Source organism: Oncorhynchus nerka, linkage group LG7 (assembly GCF_034236695.1).
Source record: "Oncorhynchus nerka isolate Pitt River linkage group LG7, Oner_Uvic_2.0, whole genome shotgun sequence".
NCBI classification, from domain to species: Eukaryota; Metazoa; Chordata; class Actinopteri; order Salmoniformes; family Salmonidae; genus Oncorhynchus; species Oncorhynchus nerka.
In genome coordinates this window covers 1,108,161-1,129,402 of record NC_088402.1, presented here as the reverse complement: position 1 = coordinate 1,129,402, position 21,242 = coordinate 1,108,161, and the positions used below count along the sequence as shown (strand labels likewise).

At 41.6% G+C, this 21,242-nt stretch overlaps 1 protein-coding gene across 3 annotated transcripts in view; it reads right to left on the bottom strand.

Moving 5' to 3' along the window:
* Positions 1-20,389, bottom strand: part of psmg2 (proteasome (prosome, macropain) assembly chaperone 2) — a 41,340-nt gene extending 20,951 nt beyond the window's left edge. For 2 of the 3 annotated variants that reach the window (XM_065020088.1, XM_065020089.1), the window contains exons 1-3: positions 20,205-20,389; positions 19,696-19,867; positions 18,352-18,410 (exon numbers count right to left, since the gene is read on the bottom strand). In XM_065020088.1, the coding sequence (XP_064876160.1) occupies positions 18,352-18,410; positions 19,696-19,867; positions 20,205-20,264 (291 nt within the window). In that variant the 5' untranslated portion in view covers positions 20,265-20,389. The remainder of the gene's footprint in view (positions 1-18,351; positions 18,411-19,695; positions 19,868-20,204) is intronic. The other variant, XM_065020087.1, reaches the window with a different exon arrangement.
* Positions 20,390-21,242: the final 853 nt, after the last annotated feature.

The window sequence follows — 21,242 nt, the reverse complement described above, 5'->3', positions numbered from 1 at the left end:
TACTAACCGCTAGCCTTACTTTACATCAGACTACTAACCACTAGCCTTAATTTACATCAGACTACTAACCACTAGCCTTACTTTACATCAGACTACTAACCACTAGCCATACTTTACATCAGACTACTAACCGCTAGCCTTACTTTACATCAGACTACTAACCGCTAGCCTTACTTTACATCAGACTACTAACCGCTAGCCTTACTTTACATCAGACTACTAACCGCTAGCCTTACTTTACATCAGACTACTAACCACTAGCTTTACATCAGACTACTAACCACTAGCTTTACATCAGACTACTAACCGCTAGCCTTACTTTACATCAGACTACTAACCACTAGCTTTACTTTACATCAGACTACTAACCACTAGCTTTACATCAGACTACTAACCACTAGCTTTACTTCAGACTACTAACCGCTAGCCTTCCTTTACGTCAGACTACTAACCGCTAGCCTTACTTTACGTCAGACTACTAACCGCTAGCCTTACTTTACGTCAGACTACTAACCACTAGCCTTACTTTACGTCAGACTACTAACCACTAGCTTTACATCACATCAGACTACTAACCGCTAGCCTTACTTTACATCAGACTACTAACCGCTAGCCTTACTTTACATCAGACTACTAACCGCTAGCCTTACTTTACATCAGACTACTAACCACTAGCCTTACTTTACATCAGATTACTAACCACTAGCCTTACTTTACATCAGACTACTAACCACTAGCCTTACTTTACATCAGACTACTAACCACTAGCCTTACTTTACATCAGACTACTAACCACTAGCCTTACTTTACATCAGACTACTAACCGCTAGCCTTACTTTACATCAGACTACTAACCGCTAGCCTTACTTTACATCAGACTACTAACCACTAGCTTTACATCAGACTACTAACCACTAGCTTTACATCAGACTACTAACCGCTAGCCTTCCTTTACGTCAGACTACTAACCACTAGCTTTACTTTACGTCAGACTACTAACCGCTAGCCTTACTTTACATCAGACTACTAACCGCTAGCCTTACTTTACATCAGACTACTAACCACTAGCTTTACATCAGACTACTAACCGCTAGCTTTACATCAGACTACTAACCGCTAGCTTTACATCAGACTACTAACTAGCTTTACATAGCACTAGCTTTACATCAGACTACTAACCACTAGCTTTACTTTACGTCAGACTACTAACCGCTAGCCTTACTTTACATCAGACTACTAACCACTAGCCTTACTTTACATCAGACTACTAACCACTAGCTTTACATCAGACTACTAACCGCTAGCCTTCCTTTACGTCAGACTACTAACCTGCTAGCCTTACTTTACATCAGACTACTAACCTGCTAGCTTTACTTTACGTCAGACTACTAACCGCTAGCCTTACTTTACATCAGACTACTAACCGCTAGCCTTACTTTACATCAGACTACTAACCACTAGCTTTACATCAGACTACTAACCGCTAGCTTTACATCAGACTACTAACCGCTAGCTTTACATCAGACTACTAACCGCTAGCTTTACATCAGACTACTAACCACTAGCTTTACATCAGACTACTAACCACTAGCCTTACATCAGACTACTAACCGCTAGCCTTACTTTACATCAGACTACTAACCACTAGCCTTACTTTACATCAGACTACTAACCACTAGCCTTCCTTTACGTCAGACTACTAACCTGCTAGCCTTACTTTACATCAGACTACTAACCTGCTAGCCTTACTTTACATCAGACTACTAACCACTAGCCTTACTTTACATCAGACTACTAACCACTAGCCTTACTTTACATCAGACTACTAACCACTAGCCTTACTTTACATCAGACTACTAACCACTAGCCTTACTTTACATCAGACTACTAACCGCTAGCCTTACTTTACATCAGACTACTAACCGCTAGCCTTACTTTACATCAGACTACTAACCGCTAGCCTTACTTTACGTCAGACTACTAACCGCTAGCCTTCCTTTACGTCAGACTACTAACCGCTAGCCTTCCTTTACGTCAGACTACTAACCGCTAGCCTTCCTTTACGTCAGACTACTAACCGCTAGCCTTCCTTTACATCAGATTACTAACCGCTAGCTTTACATCAGACTACTAACCACTAGCCTTACTTTACATCAGACTACTAACCACTAGCCTTACTTTACATCAGACTACTAACCACTAGCTTTACATCAGACTACTAACCGCTAGCTTTACATCAGACTACTAACCACTAGCTTTACATCACATCAGACTACTAACCGCTAGCCTTACTTTACATCAGACTACTAACCACTAGCCTTACTTTACGTCAGACTACTAACCACTAGCCTTACTTTACATCAGACTACTAACCACTAGCCTTACTTTACGTCAGACTACTAACCACTAGCTTTACATCAGACTACTAACCGCTAGCTTTACATCAGACTACTAACCACTAGCCTTACTTTACGTCAGACTACTAACCACTAGCCTTACTTTACGTCAGACTACTAACCATTAGCTTTACATCAGACTACAAACCGCTAGCTTTACATCAGACTACTAACCGCTAGCCTTCCTTTACGTCAGACTACTAACCGCTAGCCTTCCTTTACGTCAGACTACTAACCGCTAGCCTTACTTTACGTCAGACTACTAACCCACTAGCCTTACTTTTTACGTCAGACTACTAACCACTAGCCTTACTTTACATCAGACTACTAACCACTAGCCTTACTTTACATCAGACTACTAACCACTAGCCTTACTTTACATCAGACTACTAACCACTAGCCTTACTTTACATCAGACTACTAACCACTAGCCTTACTTTACATCAGACTACTAACCACTACTTTACATCAGACTACTAACCACTAGCCTTACTTTACATCAGACTACTAACCACTAGCCTTACTTTACATCAGACTACTAACCACTAGCCTTACTTTACATCAGACTACTAACTACTAGCCTTACTTTACATCAGACTACTAACCACTAGCTTTACATCAGACTACTAACCACTAGCCTTACTTTACATCAGACTACTAACCACTAGCCTTACTTTACATCAGACTACTAACCACTAGCCTTACTTTACATCAGACTACTAACCACTAGCCTTACTTTACATCAGACTACTAACCACTAGCCTTACTTTACATCAGACTACTAACCACTAGCCTTACTTTGCATCAGACTACTAACCACTAGCTTTACTTTATGTCAGACTACTAACCACTAGCTTTACATCAGACTACTAACCACTAGCCTTACTTTACATCAGACTACTAACCACTAGCCTTACATCAGACTACTAACCACTAGCCTTACTTTACATCAGACTACTAACCGCTAGCTTTACATCAGACTACTAACCACTAACCTTACTTTACATCAGACTACTAACCACTAGCCTTACTTTACGTCAGACTACTAACCACTAGCCTTACTTTACATCAGACTACTAACCGCTAGCTTTACATCAGACTACTAACCACTAGCCTTACTTTACATCAGACTACTAACCGCTAGCCTTACTTTACATCAGACTACTAACCGCTAGCCTTACTTTACGTCAGACTACTAACCACTAGCCTTACTTTACATCAGACTACTAACCACTACCCTTACTTTACGTCAGACTACTAACCGCTAGCCTTACTTTACATCAGACTACTAACGACTAACCACTAGCCTTACTTCACGTCAGACTACTAACCACTAGCCTTACTTTACATCAGACTACTAACCACTAGCTTTACTTTACGTCAGACTACTAACCACTAGCCTTACTTTACATCAGACTACTAACCACTAGCCTTACTTTACATCAGACTACTAACCGCTAGCCTTACTTTACATCAGACTACTAACCGCTAGCCTTACTTTACATCAGACTACTAACCGCTAGCCTTACTTTACATCAGACTACTAACCACTAGCTTTACATCAGACTACTAACCACTAGCTTTACATCAGACTACTAACCGCTAGCTTTATATCAGACTACTAACCACTAGCTTTACATCAGACTACTAACCACTAGCCTTACATCAGACTACTAACCACTAGCCTTACATCAGACTACTAACCACTAGCCTTACTTTACATCAGACTACTAACCGCTAGCCTTCCTTTACATCAGACTACTAACCACTAGCTTTACATCAGACTACTAACCACTAGCTTTACATCAGACTACTAACCGCTAGCCTTACTTTACATCAGACTACTAACCGCTAGCCTTACTTTACATCAGACTACTAACCGCTAGCCTTACTTTACATCAGACTACTAACCACTAGCCTTACTTTACATCAGATTACTAACCACTAGCCTTACTTTACATCAGACTACTAACCACTAGCCTTACTTTACATCAGACTACTAACCACTAGCCTTAGTTTACATCAGACTACTAACCGCTAGCCTTACTTTACATCAGACTACTAACCGCTAGCCTTACTTTACATCAGACTACTAACCGCTAGCCTTACTTTACATCAGACTACTAACCACTAGCCTTACTTTACATCAGACTACTAACCACTAGCTTTACATCAGACTACTAACCACTAGCTTTACATCAGACTACTAACCGCTAGCTTTACATCAGACTACTAACCGCTAGCCTTACTTTACGTCAGACTACTAACCGCTAGCCTTACTTTACGTCAGACTACTAACCGCTAGCCTTACTTTACGTCAGACTACTAACCACTAGCTTTACATCAGACTACTAACCACTAGCCTTACTTTACGTCAGACTACTAACAACTAGCTTTACATCAGACTACTAACTACTAGCCTTACTTTACGTCAGACTACTAACCGCTAGCTTTACTTTACGTCAGACTACTAACCGCTAGCTTTACTTTACATCAGACTACTAACCACTAGCCTTACTTTACATCAGACTACTAACCTCTAGCCTTACTTTACATCAGACTACTAACCTCTAGCCTTACTTTACATCAGACTACTAACCACTAGCCTTACTTTACATCAGACTACTAACCACTAGCCTTACTTTACATCAGACTACTAACCGCTAGCTTTACATCAGACTCCTAACCGCTAGCTTTACATCAGACTACTAACCACTAGCCTTACTTTACGTCAGACTACTAACCACTAGCCTTACTTTACGTCAGACTACTAACCATTAGCTTTACATCAGACTACAAACCGCTAGCTTTACATCAGACTACTAACCGCTAGCCTTCCTTTACGTCAGACTACTAACCGCTAGCCTTCCTTTACGTCAGACTACTAACCGCTAGCCTTACTTTACGTCAGACTACTAACCACTAGCCTTACTTTACGTCAGACTACTAACCACTAGACTTACTTTACGTCAGACTACTAACCTCTAGCTTTACATCAGACTACTAACCACTAGCCTTACTTTACATCAGACTACTAACCTCTAGCCTTACTTTACATCAGACTACTAACCACTAGCCTTACTTTACGTCAGACTACTAACCACTAGCTTTACTTTACGTCAGACTACTAACCATTAGCTTTACATCAGACTACAAACCGCTAGCTTTACATCAGACTACTAACCGCTAGCCTTCCTTTACGTCAGACTACTAACCACTAGCCTTACTTTACATCAGACTACTAACCGCTAGCCTTACTTTACATCAGACTACTAACCGCTAGCCTTACTTTACATCAGACTACTAACCGCTAGCCTTACTTTACATCAGACTACTAACCGCTAGCCTTACTTTACATCAGACTACTAACCACTAGCCTTACTTTACATCAGACTACTAACCACTAGCTTTACATCAGACTACTAACCACTAGCTTTACATCAGACTACTAACCACTAGCTTTACATCAGACTACTAACCACTAGCTTTACATCAGACTACTAACCGCTAGCTTTACATCAGACTACTAACCGCTAGCCTTCCTTTACGTCAGACTACTAACCGCTAGCCTTACTTTACATCAGATTACTAACCGCTAGCTTTACATCAGACTACTAACCACTAGCCTTACTTTACATCAGACTACTAACCACTAGCCTTACTTTACATCAGACTACTAACCACTAGCTTTACATCAGACTACTAACCACTAGCTTTACATCAGACTACTAACCACTAGCTTTACATCAGACTACTAACCGCTAGCTTTACATCAGACTACTAACCGCTAGCCTTACTTTACGTCAGACTACTAACCGCTAGCCTTACTTTACGTCAGACTACTAACCACTAGCTTTACATCAGACTACTAACCACTAGCCTTACTTTACGTCAGACTACTAACAACTAGCTTTACATCAGACTACTAACCACTAGCCTTACTTTACGTCAGACTACTAACCGCTAGCTTTACTTTACATCAGACTACTAACCACTAGCCTTACTTTACATCAGACTACTAACCGCTAGCCTTACTTTACATCAGACTACTAACCGCTAGCCTTACTTTACATCAGACTACTAACCGCTAGCCTTACTTTACATCAGACTACTAACCACTAGCCTTACTTTACATCAGACTACTAACCACTAGCCTTACTTTACATCAGACTACTAACCACTAGCTTTACATCAGACTACTAACCACTAGCCTTACATCAGACTACTAACCACTAGCCTTACTTTACGTCAGACTACTAACCACTAGCCTTACTTTACGTCAGACTACTAACCACTAGCCTTACTTTACGTCAGACTACTAACCATTAGCTTTACATCAGACTACTAACCGCTAGCCTTCCTTTACGTCAGACTACTAACCGCTAGCCTTCCTTTACGTCAGACTACTAACCACTAGCTTTACATCAGACTACTAACCACTAGCTTTACATCAGACTACTAACCACTAGCCTTACTTTACGTCAGACTACTAACCACTAGCTTTACATCAGACTACTAACCACTAGCCTTACTTTACGTCAGACTACTAACAACTAGCTTTACATCAGACTACTAACCGCTAGCTTTACTTTACATCAGACTACTAACCGCTAGCCTTACTTTACATCAGACTACTAACCACTAGCCTTACTTTACATCAGACTACTAACCTCTAGCCTTACTTTACATCAGACTACTAACCACTAGCCTTACTTTACATCAGACTACTAACCGCTAGCTTTACATCAGACTACTAACCACTAGCCTTACTTTACATCAGACTACTAACCACTAGCTTTACTTTACATCAGACTACTAACCATTAGCTTTACATCAGACTACAAACCGCTAGCTTTACATCAGACTACTAACCGCTAGCCTTACTTTACATCAGACTACTAACCACTAGCCTTACTTTACATCAGACTACTAACCACTAGCCTTACTTTACATCAGACTACTAACCACTAGCTTTACATCAGACTACTAACCACTAGCCTTACTTTACGTCAGACTACTAACCACTAGCCTTACTTTACGTCAGACTACTAACCACTAGCCTTACTTTACGTCAAACTACTAACCATTAGCTTTACATCAGACTACTAACCGCTAGCCTTCCTTTACGTCAGACTACTAACCGCTAGCCTTCCTTTACGTCAGACTACTAACCACTAGCTTTACATCAGACTACTAACCACTAGCTTTACATCAGACTACTAACCACTAGCCTTACTTTACGTCAGACTACTAACCACTAGCTTTACATCAGACTACTAACCACTAGCCTTACTTTACGTCAGACTACTAACAACTAGCTTTACATCAGACTACTAACCGCTAGCTTTACTTTACATCAGACTACTAACCGCTAGCCTTACTTTACGTCAGACTACTAACCACTAGCCTTACTTTACATCAGACTACTAACCTCTAGCCTTACTTTACATCAGACTACTAACCACTAGCCTTACTTTACATCAGACTACTAACCGCTAGCTTTACATCAGACTACTAACCACTAGCCTTACTTTACGTCAGACTACTAACCACTAGCTTTACTTTACGTCAGACTACTAACCATTAGCTTTACATCAGACTACAAACCGCTAGCTTTACATCAGACTACTAACCGCTAGCCTTACTTTACATCAGACTACTAACCACTAGCCTTACTTTACATCAGACTACTAACCACTAGCCTTACTTTACATCAGACTACTAACCACTAGCCTTACTTTACATCAGACTACTAACCACTAGCTTTACATCAGACTACTAACCACTAGCCTTACTTTACGTCAGACTACTAACCACTAGCCTTACTTTACGTCAGACTACTAACCACTAGCCTTACTTTACGTCAGACTACTAACCATTAGCTTTACATCAGACTACTAACCGCTAGCCTTCCTTTACGTCAGACTACTAACCGCTAGCCTTCCTTTACGTCAGACTACTAACCACTAGCTTTACATCAGACTACTAACCACTAGCTTTACATCAGACTACTAACCACTAGCCTTACTTTACGTCAGACTACTAACCACTAGCTTTACATCAGACTACTAACCACTAGCCTTACTTTACGTCAGACTACTAACAACTAGCTTTACATCAGACTACTAACCGCTAGCTTTACTTTACATCAGACTACTAACCGCTAGCCTTACTTTACGTCAGACTACTAACCACTAGCCTTACATCAGACTACTAACCGCTAGCTTTACATCAGACTACTAACCGCTAGCTTTACGTCAGACTACTAACCACTAGCCTTACTTTACGTCAGACTACTAACCACTAGCCTTACTTTACGTCAGACTACTAACCGCTAGCTTTACGTCAGACTACTAACCGCTAGCCTTACTTTACGTCAGACTACTAACCGCTAGCCTTACTTTACGTCAGACTACTAACCACTAGCCTTACTTTACGTCAGACTACTAACCGCTAGCCTTATTTTACGTCAGACTACTAACCGCTAGCCTTACTTTACGTCAGACTACTAACCGCTAGCCTTACTTTACGTCAGACTACTAACCGCTAGCCTTACTTTACGTCAGACTACTAACCGCTAGCCTTACTTTACGTCAGACTACTAACCGCTAGCCTTATTTTACATCAGACTACTAACCGCTAGCTTTACATCAGACTACTAACCGCTAGCTTTACATCAGACTACTAACCACTAGCCTTACTTTACATCAGACTACTAACCACTAGCTTTACATCAGACTACTAACCGCTAGCCTTACTTTACATCAGACTACTAACCGCTAGCCTTACTTTACATCAGACTACTAACCGCTAGCCTTACTTTACATCAGACTACTAACCACTAGCCTTACTTTACATCAGACTACTAACCACTAGCCTTACTTTACATCAGACTACTAACCACTAGCTTTACATCAGACTACTAACCACTAGCCTTACATCAGACTACTAACCACTAGCCTTACTTTACGTCAGACTACTAACCACTAGCCTTACTTTACGTCAGACTACTAACCACTAGCCTTACTTTACGTCAGACTACTAACCATTAGCTTTACATCAGACTACTAACCGCTAGCCTTCCTTTACGTCAGACTACTAACCGCTAGCCTTCCTTTACATCAGACTACTAACCACTAGCTTTACATCAGACTACTAACCACTAGCTTTACATCAGACTACTAACCACTAGCCTTACTTTACGTCAGACTACTAACCACTAGCTTTACATCAGACTACTAACCACTAGCCTTACTTTACGTCAGACTACTAACAACTAGCTTTACATCAGACTACTAACCGCTAGCTTTACTTTACATCAGACTACTAACCGCTAGCCTTACTTTACGTCAGACTACTAACCACTAGCCTTACTTTACATCAGACTACTAACCTCTAGCCTTACTTTACATCAGACTACTAACCACTAGCCTTACTTTACATCAGACTACTAACCGCTAGCTTTACATCAGACTACTAACCACTAGCCTTACTTTACGTCAGACTACTAACCACTAGCTTTACTTTACGTCAGACTACTAACCATTAGCTTTACATCAGACTACAAACCGCTAGCTTTACATCAGACTACTAACCGCTAGCCTTACTTTACATCAGACTACTAACCACTAGCCTTACTTTACATCAGACTACTAACCACTAGCCTTACTTTACATCAGACTACTAACCACTAGCCTTACTTTACATCAGACTACTAACCACTAGCTTTACATCAGACTACTAACCACTAGCCTTACTTTACGTCAGACTACTAACCACTAGCCTTACTTTACGTCAGACTACTAACCACTAGCCTTACTTTACGTCAGACTACTAACCATTAGCTTTACATCAGACTACTAACCGCTAGCCTTCCTTTACGTCAGACTACTAACCGCTAGCCTTCCTTTACGTCAGACTACTAACCACTAGCTTTACATCAGACTACTAACCACTAGCTTTACATCAGACTACTAACCACTAGCCTTACTTTACGTCAGACTACTAACCACTAGCTTTACATCAGACTACTAACCACTAGCCTTACTTTACGTCAGACTACTAACAACTAGCTTTACATCAGACTACTAACCGCTAGCTTTACTTTACATCAGACTACTAACCGCTAGCCTTACTTTACGTCAGACTACTAACCACTAGCCTTACATCAGACTACTAACCGCTAGCTTTACATCAGACTACTAACCGCTAGCTTTACGTCAGACTACTAACCACTAGCCTTACTTTACGTCAGACTACTAACCACTAGCCTTACTTTACGTCAGACTACTAACCGCTAGCTTTACGTCAGACTACTAACCGCTAGCCTTACTTTACGTCAGACTACTAACCACTAGCCTTACTTTACGTCAGACTACTAACCACTAGCCTTACTTTACGTCAGACTACTAACCGCTAGCTTTACGTCAGACTACTAACCGCTAGCCTTACTTTACGTCAGACTACTAACCACTAGCCTTACTTTACGTCAGACTACTAACCACTAGCCTTACTTTACGTCAGACTACTAACCGCTAGCCTTATTTTTACGTCAGACTACTAACTAGCCTTACTTTACGTCAGACTACTAACCGCTAGCCTTACTTTACGTCAGACTACTAACCGCTAGCCTTACTTTACGTCAGACTACTAACCGCTAGCCTTACTTTACGTCAGACTACTAACCGCTAGCCTTATTTTACATCAGACTACTAACCACTAGCCTTACTTTACATCAGACTACTAACCGCTAGCCTTACTTTACATCAGACTACTAACCACTAGCTTTACATCAGACTACTAACCACTAGCTTTACATCAGACTACTAACCACTAGCTTTACATCAGACTACTAACCACTAGCTTTACATCAGACTACTAACCGCTAGCTTTACATCAGACTACTAACCGCTAGCCTTCCTTTACGTCAGACTACTAACCGCTAGCCTTACTTTACATCAGATTACTAACCGCTAGCTTTACATCAGACTACTAACCACTAGCCTTACTTTACATCAGACTACTAACCACTAGCCTTACTTTACATCAGACTACTAACCACTAGCTTTACATCAGACTACTAACCACTAGCTTTACATCAGACTACTAACCGCTAGCTTTACATCAGACTACTAACCGCTAGCTTTACATCAGACTACTAACCGCTAGCCTTACTTTACGTCAGACTACTAACCGCTAGCCTTACTTTACGTCAGACTACTAACCGCTAGCCTTACTTTACGTCAGACTACTAACCACTAGCCTTACTTTACGTCAGACTACTAACCACTAGCTTTACATCAGACTACTAACCACTAGCCTTACTTTACGTCAGACTACTAACCACTAGCTTTACATCAGACTACTAACCACTAGCCTTACTTTACGTCAGACTACTAACCGCTAGCTTTACTTTACATCAGACTACTAACCGCTAGCCTTACTTTACGTCAGACTACTAACCGCTAGCCTTACTTTACATCAGACTACTAACCACTAGCCTTACTTTACATCAGACTACTAACCACTAGCCTTACTTTACATCAGACTACTAACCACTAGCCTTACTTTACATCAGACTACTAACCACTAGCTTTACATCAGACTACTAACCGCTAGCCTTCCTTTACGTCAGACTACTAACCTCTAGCCTTCCTTTACGTCAGACTACTAACCTCTAGCCTTACTTTACATCAGACTACTAACCACTAGCCTTACTTTACGTCAGACTACTAACCACTAGCCTTACTTTACGTCAGACTACTAACCACTAGACTTACTTTACGTCAGACTACTAACCATTAGCTTTACATCAGACTACTAACCGCTAGCCTTCCTTTACGTCAGACTACTAACCGCTAGCCTTCCTTTACGTCAGACTACTAACCACTAGCTTTACATCAGACTACTAACCACTAGCTTTACATCAGACTACTAACCACTAGCCTTACTTTACGTCAGACTACTAACCACTAGCTTTACATCAGACTACTAACCACTAGCCTTACTTTACGTCAGACTACTAACAACTAGCTTTACATCAGACTACTAACCGCTAGCTTTACTTTACATCAGACTACTAACCGCTAGCCTTACTTTACGTCAGACTACTAACCACTAGCCTTACTTTACATCAGACTACTAACCTCTAGCCTTACTTTACATCAGACTACTAACCACTAGCCTTACTTTACATCAGACTACTAACCGCTAGCTTTACATCAGACTACTAACCACTAGCCTTACTTTACGTCAGACTACTAACCACTAGCTTTACTTTACGTCAGACTACTAACCATTAGCTTTACATCAGACTACAAACCGCTAGCTTTACATCAGACTACTAACCGCTAGCCTTACTTTACATCAGACTACTAACCACTAGCCTTACTTTACATCAGACTACTAACCACTAGCCTTACTTTACATCAGACTACTAACCACTAGCCTTACTTTACATCAGACTACTAACCACTAGCTTTACATCAGACTACTAACCACTAGCCTTACTTTACGTCAGACTACTAACCACTAGCCTTACTTTACGTCAGACTACTAACCACTAGCCTTACTTTACGTCAGACTACTAACCATTAGCTTTACATCAGACTACTAACCGCTAGCCTTCCTTTACGTCAGACTACTAACCGCTAGCCTTCCTTTACGTCAGACTACTAACCACTAGCTTTACATCAGACTACTAACCACTAGCTTTACATCAGACTACTAACCACTAGCCTTACTTTACGTCAGACTACTAACCACTAGCTTTACATCAGACTACTAACCACTAGCCTTACTTTACGTCAGACTACTAACAACTAGCTTTACATCAGACTACTAACCGCTAGCTTTACTTTACATCAGACTACTAACCGCTAGCCTTACTTTACGTCAGACTACTAACCACTAGCCTTACATCAGACTACTAACCGCTAGCTTTACATCAGACTACTAACCGCTAGCTTTACGTCAGACTACTAACCACTAGCCTTACTTTACGTCAGACTACTAACCACTAGCCTTACTTTACATCAGACTACTAACCGCTAGCTTTACGTCAGACTACTAACCGCTAGCCTTACTTTACATCAGACTACTAACCGCTAGCCTTACTTTACGTCAGACTACTAACCACTAGCCTTACTTTACGTCAGACTACTAACCGCTAGCCTTATTTTACGTCAGACTACTAACCGCTAGCCTTACTTTACGTCAGACTACTAACCGCTAGCCTTACTTTACGTCAGACTACTAACCGCTAGCCTTACTTTACGTCAGACTACTAACCGCTAGCTTTACGTCAGACTACTAACCGCTAGCCTTATTTTACATCAGACTACTAACCGCTAGCTTTACATCAGACTACTAACCGCTAGCTTTACATCAGACTACTAACCGCTAGCCTTACTTTACGTCAGACTACTAACCGCTAGCCTTACTTTACGTCAGACTACTAACCACTAGCCTTACTTTACGTCAGACTACTAACCACTAGCTTTACATCAGACTACTAACCACTAGCCTTACTTTACGTCAGACTACTAACCACTAGCTTTACATCAGACTACTAACCACTAGCCTTACTTTACGTCAGACTACTAACCGCTAGCTTTACTTTACATCAGACTACTAACCACTAGCCTTACTTTACATCAGACTACTAACCGCTAGCCTTACTTTACGTCAGACTACTAACTGCTAGCCTTATTTTACGTCAGACTACTAACCGCTAGCCTTACTTTACGTCAGACTACTAACCGCTAGCCTTACTTTACGTCAGACTACTAACCACTAGCCTTACTTTACATCAGACTACTAACCACTAGCCTTACTTTACATCAGACTACTAACCACTAGCCTTACTTTACATCAGACTACTAACCACTAGCTTTACATCAGACTACTAACCGCTAGCCTTCCTTTACGTCAGACTACTAACCTCTAGCCTTCCTTTACGTCAGACTACTAACCTCTAGCCTTACTTTACATCAGACTACTAACCACTAGCCCAGCTAGCCTTACTTTACATCAGACTACTAACCACTAGCCTTACTTTACATCAGACTACTAACCACTAGCCTTACTTTACATCAGACTACTAACCACTAGCCTTACTTTACATCAGACTACTAACCACTAGCTTTACATCAGACTACTAACCACTAGCTTTACATCAGACTACTAACCGCTAGCTTTACATCAGACTACTAACCGCTAGCCTTACGTCAGACTACTAACCGCTAGCCTTACTTTACGTCAGACTACTAACCACTAGCTTTACATCAGACTACTAACCACTAGCCTTACTTTACGTCAGACTACTAACAACTAGCTTTACATCAGACTACTAACCACTAGCCTTACTTTACGTCAGACTACTAACCGCTAGCTTTACTTTACATCAGACTACTAACCACTAGCCTTACTTTACATCAGACTACTAACCTCTAGCCTTACTTTACATCAGACTACTAACCACTAGCCTTACTTTACATCAGACTACTAACCACTAGCCTTACTTTACATCAGACTACTAACCTCTAGCCTTACTTTACATCAGACTACTAACCACTAGCCTTACTTTACATCAGACTACTAACCACTAGCCTTACTTTACATCAGACTACTAACCGCTAGCTTTACATCAGACTACTAACCACTAGCCTTACTTTACGTCAGACTACTAACCATTAGCTTTACATCAGACTACTAACCGCTAGCCTTCCTTTACGTCAGACTACTAACCGCTAGCCTTCCTTTACGTCAGACTACTAACCACTAGCTTTACATCAGACTACTAACCACTAGCTTTACATCAGACTACTAACCACTAGCCTTACTTTACGTCAGACTACTAACCACTAGCTTTACATCAGACTACTAACCACTAGCCTTACTTTACGTCAGACTACTAACAACTAGCTTTACATCAGACTACTAACCGCTAGCTTTACTTTACATCAGACTACTAACCGCTAGCCTTACTTTACGTCAGACTACTAACCACTAGCCTTACTTTACATCAGACTACTAACCGCTAGCTTTACATCAGACTACTAACCACTAGCCTTACTTTACATCAGACTACTAACCGCTAGCCTTACTTTACATCAGACTACTAACCACTAGCTTTACATCAGACTACTAACCGCTAGCTTTACATCAGACTACTAACCGCTAGCTTTACGTCAGACTACTAACCACTAGCCTTACTTTACGTCAGACTACTAACCACTAGCCTTACTTTACGTCAGACTACTAACCGCTAGCCTTACTTTACGTCAGACTACTAACCGCTAGCTTTACGTCAGACTACTAACCACTAGCCTTACTTTACGTCAGACTACTAACCACTAGCCTTACTTTACGTCAGACTACTAACCGCTAGCCTTACTTTACGTCAGACTACTAACCTCTAGCCTTACTTTACATCAGACTACTAACCACTAGCCCAGCTAGCCTTACTTTACATCAGACTACTAACCACTAGCCTTACTTTACATCAGACTACTAACCACTAGCCTTACTTTACATCAGACTACTAACCACTAGCCTTACTTTACATCAGACTACTAACCACTAGCTTTACTTTACATCAGACTACTAACCACTAGCCTTACTTTACATCAGACTACTAACCACTAGCCTTACTTTACATCAGTCTACTAACCACTAGCTTTACATCAGACTACTAACCGCTAGCCTTACTTTACATCAGACTACTAACCACTAGCCTTACTTTACATCAGACTACTAACCACTAGCCTTACTTTACATCAGACTACTAACCACTAGCCTTACTTTACATCAGACTACTAACCACTAGCCTTACTTTACATCAGACTACTAACCGCTAGCCTTACTTTACATCAGACTAGTAACCGCTAGCTTTACGTCAGACTACTAACCACTAGCCTTACTTTACATCAGACTACTAACCACTAGCCTTACTTTACGTCAGACTACTAACCACTAGCCTTACTTTACATCAGACTACTAACCACTAGCTTTACATCAGACTACTAACCACTAGCCTTACTTTATGTCAGACTACTAACCACTAGCCTAGCTAGCTACCATCTTAGTTAACTTCCCTTCGTTCTGATTTCCTTTCTTGAAGACCAATAGTAAGACGCTCCTTGGTCCCGCCTCCTATAATTATCAATTTTAGAACCATGAAGAAGAGTTTTTACCAGATTACAGATTTATATGGAAGACTTTTGCACACAAAGTATGTCTTTGTTTTTTAAATAATTCTTACATTATACACATGTATTAGTCAATTCAATGCTGAGACACCAATCGTTATTTATGTAACAATAAATACACAGTATTCAAAGCATTTTAGGTGATTGTAGAAATTCATCATGTTGATATAAAAATACAGAAATCTAAATACTCTAAAAGGGCGGTCTGGGGTACTGACAAACAGCCAGGCAAGAGTTATAAAGGGCGGTCTGGGGTACTGACAAACAGCCAGGCAAGTGTTATAAAGGGCGGTCTGGGGTACTGACAAACAGCCAGGCAAGTGTTATAAAGGGCGGTCTGGGGTACTGACAAACAGCCAGGCAAGTGTTATAAAAGGCGGTCTGGGGTACTGACAAACAGCCAGGCAAGTGTTATAAAGGGCGGTCTGGGGTACTGACAAACAGCCAGGCAAGTGTTATAAAGGGCGGTCTGGGGTACTGACAAACAGCCAGGCAAGTGTTATAAAGGGCGGTCTGGGGTACTGACAAACAGCCAGGCAAGTGTTATAAAGGCGGTCTGGGGTACTGACAAACAGCCAGGCAAGTGTTATAAAGGGCGGTCTGGGGTACTGACAAACAGCCAGGCAAGTGTTATAAAGGGCGGTCTGGGGTACTGACAAACAGCCAGGCAAGTGTTATAAAGGGCGGTCTGGGGTACTGACAAACAGCCAGGCAAGTGTTATAAAGGGCGGTCTGGGGTACTGACAAACAGCCAGGCAAGTGTTATAAAGGGCGGTCTGGGGTACTGACAAACAGCCAGGCAAGTGTTATAAAGGGCGGTCTGGGGTACTGACAAACAGCCAGGCAAGTGTTATAAAAAAGGCGGTCTGGGGTACTGACAAACAGCCAGGCAAGTGTTATAAAGGGCGGTCTGGGGTACTGACAAACAGCCAGGCAAGTGTTATAAAAGGCGGTCTGGGGTACTGACAAACAGCCAGGCAAGTGTTATAAAGGGCGGTCTGGGGTACTGACAAACAGCCAGGCAAGTGTTATAAAGGGCGGTCTGGGGTACTGACAAACAGCCAGGCAAGTGTTATAAAGGGCGGTCTGGGGTACTGACAAACAGCCAGGCAAGTGTTATAAAAGGCGGTCTGGGGTACTGACAAACAGCCAGGCAAGTGTTATAAAGGGCGGTCTGGGGTACTGACAAACAGCCAGGCAAGTGTTATAAAGGGCGGTCTGGGGTACTGACAAACAGCCAGGCAAGTGTTATAAAGGGCGGTCTGGGGTACTGACAAACAGCCAGGCAAGTGTTATAAAAGGCGGTCTGGGGTACTGACAAACAGCCAGGCAAGTGTTATAAAGGGCGGTCTGGGGTACTGACAAACAGCCAGGCAAGTGTTATAAAGGGCGGTCTGGGGTACTGACAAACAGCCAGGCAAGTGTTATAAAGGGCGGTCTGGGGTACTGACAAACAGCCAGGCAAGTGTTATAAAGGGCGGTCTGGGGTACTGACAAACAGCCAGGCAAGTGTTATAAAGGGCGGTCTGGGGTACTGACAAACAGCCAGGCAAGTGTTATAAAGGGCGGTCTGGGGTACTGACAAACAGCCAGGCAAGTGTTATAAAGGGCGGTCTGGGGTACTGACAAACAGCCAGGCAAGTGTTATAAAAGGCCCAGAAGTGTTTTTGGGTGAGCTTCTCCTTTAAGGCTTAACTCGGTTACAAATAGAATGGGTTAAATGAAGCCGACCTCTGTTACATTACCTGGATAATTGGGGTTCTGATCTGAAGAACTGCCAACCTCAACTCTGGAGAAGAGTACACTGTTCAAGAGAGGAGAGAATCTCATTCCATGTCAATATGACTGAAGCGATGACTATTGTACATTATGATAATTAACAGTACAGTGTTACATAGACAACTACCCTATTTCACTACAAGACCAAAAGTATGTGGACACCTGCTTGTCGAACAAAATCATGGGCATTAACCTTTAATTTAACTAGGCAAGTCAGTTAAGAACAAATTCTTATTTATAATGACGGCCTACCCCAGCCAAACCTGGACAATGCTGGGCCAATTGTGCGCAGCCCTATGGGACTCCCAATCACAGCCGGTTGTGATACAGCCTGAAATCGAACCAGGATCTGTAGTAACGGTCTGTAGTATCGGTTTGCAACCGATGAGACAATTTTTACACGCTTCACCACTCCGTGGAAGTTGTGGCCTACCACATTGCCACTGAGCCGTTGTTGCTCCGAGACAGTTCCACTCCACAATAACAGCACTTTTTATTTATTTAACCCTCATTTTACCAGGTAAGTTGACTGAGAACACATTTTCATTTACAGCAACAACCTGGGGAATAGTTACAGGGGAGAGGAGGGGGATGAATGAGCCAATTGTAAACTGGGGATGATTAGGTGGTCGTGATGGTATGATGGCCAGATTGGGAATTTAGCCAGGACACCGGGCTCTTACAATAAGTGCTAAGGGATCTTTAGTGACCACAGAGAGTCAGGACACCCGTTTAACGTCCCATCCAAAAGACAGCACCCTACACAGGGCAATGTCCCCAATCACTGCTCTGGGGCATTGGGATATTTTTTTAGACTAGAGGAAAGGGTGCCTCCTACTGGCCCTCCAACACCACTTCCAGCAGCATCTGGTCTCCCATCCAGGGACTGACCAAGACCAACCCTGCTTAACTTCAGAAGCAAGCAAGCAGTGGGATGCAGTTAACCAGGGCAGATGTAGCAGGGCAGAAATGTGATGAACTGACTTGTTGGAAAGGTGGCATCCTATGACAGTTTACTGCCAATGTTTTCTATGGAGATTGCATGGCTGTGTGCCGATTTTATAGTGCCTGAAATAGCCAAATCCACTAACTTGAAGGGGTGTCCACATATTTTTGTATTAGCAGAGGCTGGTGGGAGGAGCTATAGGAAGCCAGGCTCATTGTTATGGCTGGAATGGAATCAATGGAACAGAGTCAAACAAGTGGTTTCCATGTTTGATATCTTTACATTTAATCAATTCCAGCCATAACAATGAGCCTGTCCTCATATCTCCTCCCACCAGCCTCCACTGTTTGTATATTTAGTGTACCTTCTGCATTGGTACTGAGGTCGTTGGCGTTCTCAGCGAATGTAGCATAAGGGTTGTTCCCTGCCATAGGGATGAGACAGTCAGTGTGGATGTATCCGACTCGACACATGTTGAGCGTAGAAACAATCAGGTCCACTGCCAGCTGCCCCACATTTCCAACAGAGATTGCTGGCTGTAGACAGACAATGTGACATTTGGTTAGATACAAGACAGTAGAATAGACACTGTAGTCGAAGCGTGCAGCACACGTTGAAACCAATTGGACACAATGACAGAGCCTGGGGCGGCAGGGTAGCCTAGTGGTTAGAGTGTTGGACTAGTAACCGAAAGGTTGCGGAGTTCGAATCCCCGAGCTGACAAGGTACAAACCTGTCGTTCTGCCCCTGAACAGGCAGTTAACCCACTGTTCCTAGGCCGTCACTGAAAATAAGAATTTGTTCTTAACTGACTTGCCTAGTAAAAAATAAAAAAATAAAAAAAATACAGAGTAAGCATGGCAGTTAACTCACCATAATCAGGGTAAAGTCTTTAAAAGACGTTGGGGTGCATTCTGCCGCGACAAACATCATGTGTTTTGAGAATGAAACAACTTTTTAATTACTGTTCAATCAACCACTTTCGGAGTGTTTTGGTTGTAATAAATTCCCATTTACTTTCACTTCTTGCAAACTGGAAATGGGCCTTTAAGAACATAGATGGCGTCGATGTTGGTGCGTTATCAGATGCCTGAATAAAAATATTATTGTACTGCCATAGAAGTCAACATTTTAAATATATTTATAAGATTTGACAAAAATAAACTTCCATATTTAATTGTAACTACATTAAAAGTTCCAATATAAGTCTTAAAATAAAAGAACGAGGGAGATATTTGTTGTGTCTGAAAGGGGACTCTAGCGGTCGCCTACTTTCAGCCGCATAGCTAAGATGAACCTTTTTGCAAAAACAGATACACAACTCCCGCCAAGTACCGTCTTTAAAGTTATCAGTTTCCTCCTCTCTTTGTCGTTTGCCATTATGCTTGGAAGAAAGTTTTGTAATGTTTTAAAATGTTGCCCATCAACACACAACATGTCTTTAGCTTTCAGGCTTTACACTGCACGGGTAAAGTAATGTGTACTTGAATAATGTGTACTTTATTTGATAAAAGTGTATATGTCCTAAGCTATATCATCAATTGTCATACTTGAGTAAAAGTAAAGATACCTTAATAGAAAGTTACTCAAATAAAAGTGAAAGTCAGCCAGTAAAATTCTACTTGAGTAAAAGTCTAAAAGTATTTGGTTTTAAATATACTTAAGTATCTTTTAGCAATTACATTGACTCTTGATACTTAAGTATCAAAAGTAAAAGTATAAATCATTTAAAATATCTTATATTAAGCAAAGCAGACGGCACCATTTTTTGGTTTTTGAAATTTGAGTAGAGGGTTAGGTTTAAGTGAAGAGGTCATCTTCAGTTAGGTTTCATTGGTGCACTGAGCACACACACATACATACATACATACACACACACAAGTGGGCTAGCTGTGTGTAGACCTTGGTAGA